Source organism: Eumetopias jubatus, unplaced genomic scaffold (genome assembly GCF_037043125.1).
Source record: "Eumetopias jubatus isolate StellerSeaLion01/CBP00866 unplaced genomic scaffold, mEumJub1_p1.0 scaffold_4, whole genome shotgun sequence".
NCBI lineage: Eukaryota > Metazoa > Chordata > Mammalia > Carnivora > Otariidae > Eumetopias > Eumetopias jubatus.
Genome location: NW_028274810.1, coordinates 2963055 through 2970619, shown reverse-complemented (window position 1 = coordinate 2970619; position 7565 = coordinate 2963055). Strand labels below are relative to the sequence as shown.

Here is a 7565-nt window from a genome sequence, read left to right as displayed (position 1 = left end):
CATCTGGCTGCCTAGAACTCATTAAATGTCCCGGCTCGGGCACCTGGGTGGCTCAGTTGGTTAAGCGATTGCCTTCGGCTCAGGTCACGATCCTGGAATCCCTGGATTGAGTCCCACATCAGGCTCCCTGCTCAGCAGGGAGTCTGCTTCTCCTTCTGACTCTCCCCCCCTCATATGCTCTCTCTCATTCTCCCCCAAATAAATAAATAAATAAAATCTTAAAAAAAATGTCCCTGCTCATTGCAGAGTTGAAACGTTCTTAATAAACTAAGGTAATCCCTGAACAGGAAATGAGAGCAGGCAAAGTGAGTAATACAGAAACTAACAGCAGAAACAAGCAATGAAAATGGATACTTGGAAGGGGTAAAATCTGGAGTAGTATTCTTGGCCCCAACAGATTTCCCACCAGTGAGGAACTATTATTCTATGCAGGTAAAAAAAAAAAAAGGAACTGCAAAGGGAAACCAGGTATAGTGTGGGAACAAAAGCCTGCCATATGTATTCTTTTTTTACCTCACAAGAATCATTAGTAAAGAACACTGAATTCTCAGGGCACTTGGCTGGCTCAGTTGGTAGAACATGTGACTCTTGATCTCTGGGTTTAAGGTTTGAGCCTCACGTAGGGTGTTGAGATTACTTAAAATCTTTTTTAAAAGATGTATTTAAGGGGCGCCTGGGTGGCTTAGTCGTTAAGCGTCTGCCTTCTGCTCGGGTCATGATCCCAGGGTCCTGGGATGAACCCGGCATCAGGCTCCTTGCTCCGCAGGAAGCCTGCTTCTCCCTCTCCTCCTGCTTGTGTTCCCTCTCTTGCTCTGTCAAATAATAAAATCTTTTAAGAAAAAAAATGTATTTAAGTAATCTCTACACCCAACATAGGGCTCAAACTCATGACCCTGAGATCAAGAATCACATGTTCCTCTGAACCAGCCAGGCACCCCCTTTTTTTAAAAACTAGGCTCCATGCTCAACCTGGGGCTTGAACTCACAACCCTGAGCTTGAGTTGCATGCTCTATCAACTGAACCACATAGGCGCCCCCAAAATAAAATCTTAAAAAACAAAAAAACCACACCCACTGAATCCTCAGAGGTCTGTTCCATTTGCCTGAAGGCAGATTCCCAACCCCCATCTTTCCACATGCTTCACATAACTAAGATAACACTGTAGCAACTCTGAAACTAAAGCTGGTCTAGTTAAATTTTCAAATCTTGAAAATGACAAGCCTTTGAACAGTGTGGGAGGGTTCAAGAAGACAAAGTTCTGTAATCTTTGAACAAGTAGGGCCAAAAAGAACTAGGGATAAATTAAGACAGATCATTTTGAACTCCAGGAATTAAAGGGCCATGCTCTGAGCATCTGGCTGGAGCCATGCTACATACCAGTTGTGCAAGTTATTTCACTTTTTGTAAAATATACCAGCTGTCACAACTGCTTTAACATTTTCTGAAAGGAAACAGTATGAAGCAAGAGCTCTAAAGTCGCAAAACAGGAACTGAAAGACAAAGTCTGGTTGTGTCAAATGAAGGGAAGTGTTGATTACTTTGACTCCCTCAGTGACTCATGTTACCTAGTTACCGTTTGAGCCAAGTTTTTAAGGTGTTAAAAGTAAGGAACATGACCGCAGAAATGGCTTCATATCACAACCTACCAATGGGAGCAACTGCAATGCACAGAACTCAACAAGGGCCAAGATTTGGACCCCTGGATCCTATGCTACCCTCACTCCAACCCTCTGCTTAGGAGTGCACTAGTATGTAACAGCTTTGTAATGATTAAAGTTGCCCTCTCCTAGTAGTTAGGCTTCAGAAAAAAGAGGGGCTTCCAAGCAGAAATGAACTTTTAAATGCACAAAAGCACAGAATCCTGTTTGTACAATTAGCATTTGGTGCTCAGGGCTTGAAACCAATATGCAAACTTCGTATTTGCACATTTCCATGGTGATTCAGCTCCCTTTCAAGGCAGCTGAAAATAAAGACAGGATAGGGTTTCTGAAATTAATGTGCTTATCCTCACCTTTGTTTTTGGGAGAAGGGGAAAAAAGTACCAAGAACCTATCAAAACTCTTAACTGTGGGTGTTAACTCTTCTATAGCTCCTTCATCTAAGAAGGTGGAGATGGGGAGATAGAACTGCAGCAATGAACCAGCACACGGTGACTAAAAGGTGAAAAATCAGACAGGGATTTTGTTAAAATGTACAGGAACTACTCCATAGTACAGCAGTAATACATTTCAAAACCCAACACCTCTAATTTGAATGAAGGAAGGGCTTATTTGGAAGGGAACCATCCTTTGCTCTAAAGCAAATCAGCTTTAGCAGGCTTTTGCTTGTTAATTCACCTATTTATTTGCTCAGCTGACTTCCCTAAAAGGCTTGTCTAAGTGGGGGAAGGAAGACAGTCATCGATTAGAAAACACCCGTACCACACCTTGCATTTGAATAAAAGATTTATTATTTTCTTCTCAGGAAAAACAGGAAGTTAGGGAAACATACTACATTTTACAGCCCACATTAATTTGTAGTTGGTCCTAACCCTTCCTGGCACAGCTGTCAACAGCATTAGCTGTTTAACCAGAACCAAGGTGTTCACCCCCCAATAAAGTGTGCATGGACACTAGAGGATTGCATGTTTTTCCCTGAGAGAAGCGTAAGACAAGTTGCTGAGAGCCAGCTTTCCAAGCAGCCCCTCCCTTTCCATTTCAGAGGATTTGCTTAAACTATGCAAGCCAGTCAGCACTTAGAACACGTGCCTCCTCTCCCTAGAAAACCACCCACCCTTCCCTAAAGCACTTGGCTCCCTAAGCCCTGATAGCCCCCCTGACACAAAGTTTCAACTAAGACCCTCCTCTACATTTCAGCAGTCACACCTAGTAAATTGGGAAGTGGGTTCCCTAAACTCCTCCAATTTACATCTATGCGCTTATTTCCACAACTGGATATGGGAAGACAGGCCTTTTAGTCATCTTTACCAGATTTTAAGATTAATTAAAAACTACATAAAGTGCTTTTAGGTCCTTAGAGATAGACAGGACATAAATAAGTGGTTCATGATCAAGAACGATAAATACATAGGTAAAAATAGCTCTAGCTAGATGACCTTATGGCTCAATGATGGGCAGGCAGGGCAATCCTTCCCTATTACATTCTTAGTCATTTTATTCATGCCTATTTTCATCTGGAGTCCACAGACTGAAGGTCTTGTTCTGCGAATGAAGCTTTCAAATGACCCTAGGTCTTCTATAGAAGCTTTCTTCAGTTGACCAGCAGTAGCTTTTACATAACTCTTTGAGGTTTAACAGAGCCCATCTCTTTCTATAATTTTAAATGAGCATTTCTGAACGCAAAGGAACATAATTTGTCATCCCCTCCTCTGAAAAATTCCTAAAGGGACTTTTAAACCTTTCCCCCCAAAGATAGGATCAATCAACAACTGAAAAGGTACCAACCCAAGGAAAAGGGACTCCCACCACATGACTGTTATGGTCATGGCACCCACTGTACTACAACCTCCCAAGAATAAAATTCATTAAGGATGAAGGTCTCTGCTGGGGTGGGGGGTGGGGGTTATGTAGGGTTCATAGTGCCAAAAACTAAAAGGGCTAGTAAGAGTTCAGGGATGGCGGGGTAAGGATGTAAGAACTGAAATAACTATCTGTAGAGGGAGAACAAGCAGCAAATATTTCAAGGACAGAAAATAAACAGTTAACTAAGTTCGATAAAATGTCAAGTCTGAAATCCAAAGAGATGCCAATGCAAAAATCTGAAACAAAGTGTGGGAATCATTAACAGAAATGAAACGTAAGTATTTGTTTTATTGATATACTAGGCTTAGACCTGTGTTTAACAAGCAAGCCTAATAATAGCACCATGGTTAGACTATAAGCCTGCTTTTCCAAGCCATCATTTTACAATTTATTAAGCAAACAAGGGATCAAGTATCTCTCATCCACTGATGTGATCTTTTTATATACATACTGTTAGTAAGTCCCATTTGGAACAGCTGAAAATTTTAGCAAAAGTTTTGAAGATGAGCTCATAAACTCAATTTAAATTTTACCAGTTAAATTAGGTCAAGTGGAAGGAACTCAATTGAGTAGCTACTCATCAGTCAGAGCCCATTATTTTGTAAGTTATCAGCCCACATGCGCCCCCTGCCCAAAACTTAAACTCCACCTTGACTCAATTATTGAAAACCCACAAGTAAGGCCGTGAAAGGATGAATTCCCATTCCTCAGTTTCTCAATCCCAGGTTTAAAAAAATAAAAACAAAAACTAAGGAATACTTACCAACCAGATAGGGAAATTAAAGTCTGCATAGTTATGAATCAGAATTGTTCCATTACAACCAAGTTGTGTACAATTATACCAATTGGTTCTGTATACAATCTAGAAGACCAGAACAATTATTTAGAATAGAAAAGCTGTAAGAAAGATTCCTAACTACAGAAGTTCAAATGGGTATGCAAAAACTGATGTTTGAGACTCTTCATCCCTTTACATTTCAAAGAAATAGACTTTCTGTAAAAATATATACAATTTTTACAGACAAATACATTTACAAGATGTTTTTACCTTAAAAATTGAGGATATTCTCATATTTGCAACTCTAATTATTGAGCCTTAAGTCAAGTATTCTTGGCCATCACTAGGCTAATAAACTAAACCACTCAAACCAAGCCAAAGGAGAACAGGGGTATAAAAGTCCTGAGCACTTGGACTTTCTATTCAAGAAGTATACCTGGGAAAGCTAATTACAGAGAAAAAGCTTCCCTTCACACTCTGTTGTACAGTACTGAGGCTTCTAGTCATAGTTCTATTACCTGTAGCTTAAATCCATTTGATACAGATCAATGCCATTGTTAGTGCTTCTCTTTTAACACTATAAGAAGTTAATGAATTCAGTGGACATATTTAATGGACTCTATGACTAGCCTGGCTACTGGCCACTCTCCTGTTCTGGACAAGGAAATTAAGTCTCTTCAACCCTACCATCTTCACTAAATCTAAAAGTTCTCCTCCATGGCCTCCCAAAGTTTGCCTGTTGCTGAACTAACTTGGCTTCTTTTAGACAGTGACTCTTCAAGGGGGACTACTTTTCCCATGTATTTATTCCTGTTAGCCATAATCCTCTTGCCACTTGCTGTTCTATGTTGCTAGAGTAGAACTCTTGGAGGTTACAGCCTGGACAGCTCAAAGTCCAACTTCATAAATACATTTGATTTCACAGCAGTCGTATGTGGTTTTGGTGCAGGTTGGTTAAAAGTCAATTATTGCACTTAAAAGGCTATCTTATTAGATATGCCAAACCAGCTCCTACTCCAGCAACACCTGCAAAAGCCAGCAGCACATTTCTGATGCCACCTTCTAGGTCCTCTACGTGGAAGAACTCCACAAACCCATCCTAGGAAACAAAAAAGAAAAGCACATTTTCAAGTATGGGTTTCCAAAGGCTTAAAAACACTATTCATAAAGAAAAGATGAATTAAAAAATCTAAAGTTCCACCCCCCTCAAAACATAATAAACCAATTATTATTTACACAGGTTACAGAAGACACATTATTCAATTAAGGGGGGGGAGGTTGCCACGCAGCACTCAGAAATGTAATTTACTATCATCCTCAAGTGATTCTTACTTTTTCATAATTTGAATCTACTGAAAAGTATCCAGCTGAATTACAATACCAAAAGCAAAACACTCAACAACCGTAAACAGCCTACAGAAAACCGGATTCTTGATGCAACAATTCAAGACAGTCATACCCCACTGTCTCTGTGAACCCACTACTTAAAACGTGAGGCAAACAGAGATCCTAACTTGGAGCCTAAAACCTAAGTTGTGCATCATAAAAAGCTTTAGATAGTCCCAGACTTTCTCTATAAAATCCTTCATTCCATTTCCACTCCAAGACCCCTCTTCAACCTTAAAACAAACTTACCCAGCCTCTTTGTTTGACTAGCCAGTCTCGTTTTGTCCTTACAAGAACATCTGTGATGCTTTCTGCTAATGGTTCGATGCAGCTTTCTTGGTTTATACTCTTCAAGTGTTTGGCCACAAAGGCACCAAAAGAAATAAGAGTCACAATCCTGCCCCAGTTTGTTACTCCGTCACTGAAAACATGGACCATCACTCTAGACAAAGATTTGACATCGTCTTCGTTTTTGATGTCCAGTTTCCGAAGCATGCCTGAGAGGAAGAAAAGCATTGCAGGTTCTCACGGCCTTTGTCTAAACCAGGGCATGATTTGTCTGCCCACCCACAGCGAGGGAAATCGCTATTTGGGGTCTATAGAACTCAGGCCGACCCCAGTTGAAAATTGACATCCCACCCTTTCCGGGCTTTGAACAGAGCTGCCATTTCCAAAAGAATTAGGACGGGCGGAAACAATGACTCACGGCCAGAAAATTCTGGTTTCAGAAATAGATTGCGAGTCGTTTCAACAGACTTGTTTTCGGTTTCCACCCACCAAAGGTCCTGGGACAGGTGAAACAAGGCAGTGCAGCCTCCACGACTTAACCCCCTTACCTTGGAAGGCCGTCTCGTGGTTGCGCTGTACCCCGTCCCCGACCCGTCGGAGGGTCTCTAACGCCTTCCGGCCGGCCGCCCCAGACCCGCCCAGTGGTTTCGCGTCCTTGGCGCCTGTTGCCTGCTCCCGAAGGTACCGAGAGATAATCTCCAGCGACTGCCGGTACAACTCGTCTTCCTCCTCCTCTGCTGGGGGTGGCGTCGAGGGCAGTGAGCCGTCCCTGCAAGGGCCACTGCTGGCCTCCCCGACCAACTCCAGCAAAGGCAGGACAGCCGGCCGCTTCCCCAGAGGTTCCGGCTCGTACCCGTCCAGCTCCTCTTCGGGCGACATGATGGCGTCGGCGGCTGGGCCTTCCATCTCTTCAGGCGGCGACGCGCGGCGGGTGGGCTCGAAGAACAGCAGCCTTGGGGGGGTCGCGGTGACGTCGGGGCCCTCGGCGCCAATGGGCGAGGGCCGCGCGACCCTCCGGGCGTCCGGCGCAAGAGTGGCCGGGGCACTCGCGCCTGCGCTTCCGCCAATCACCGCACCGGCCTCCCCTCCCCCTACCTCCCGCCGGGCCGTGGCCTCCTTCCCCGAAGCCAAAAGCCGCCCTCCCGAAGAGGAGGCCCCACCGCTGCCGGCCCCTAGCCCGGCCCCCCCACAGTAGAGGTTGAGTCCAATTACTGCGTTTCTTTTGAGGCCAAACATCGCAAGCTGCCGCTGCTGCCGCTGCCGCTGCCGCCTCCTGGGTGAGAAAAATGGGGGAAGGCCCTGATTCCTCAGTGTAAGGAAGCGGAAGTACGACTGTGAGAGGAGCTTCTATATCATGGTTTTAGGGCCAGTCCTATGGTGGCGTCAGCAAGTTTAAAAAAAAAAAGTGTAGTCCCATAAAAGGGGAAAGGGGCGGAAGCTTCCGGAGAATTGCGCACGGCACCTCACCGGCCGGTAGGGGTAGGGGCGGGGCTTAGGGGCTGGGCGGGGTCTTCCGGCGCTCGAGGGCAGCGCGGCCGGTTATGTAAGGGCGGCCCGGGCGCTTGGGCTGGTGGGTCCCAGTTCTTCCCAG

General features: G+C 44.3%; 1 protein-coding gene across 1 annotated transcript; it reads right to left on the bottom strand.

The window, feature by feature from the left end:
* Nucleotides 1–2427: 2427 nt before the first annotated feature.
* On the bottom strand, nucleotides 2428–7313 carry MCL1 (MCL1 apoptosis regulator, BCL2 family member). Its single transcript, XM_028088231.2, has 3 exons — nucleotides 6523–7313; nucleotides 5936–6183; nucleotides 2428–5399 (listed from the first exon to the last, which is right to left on the bottom strand). The coding sequence occupies exons 1-3, from the start codon at nucleotides 7208–7210 to the stop codon at nucleotides 5283–5285; spliced, it is 1053 nt and encodes a 350-aa protein (XP_027944032.1). The 5' UTR covers nucleotides 7211–7313; the 3' UTR covers nucleotides 2428–5282.
* Nucleotides 7314–7565: the final 252 nt, after the last annotated feature.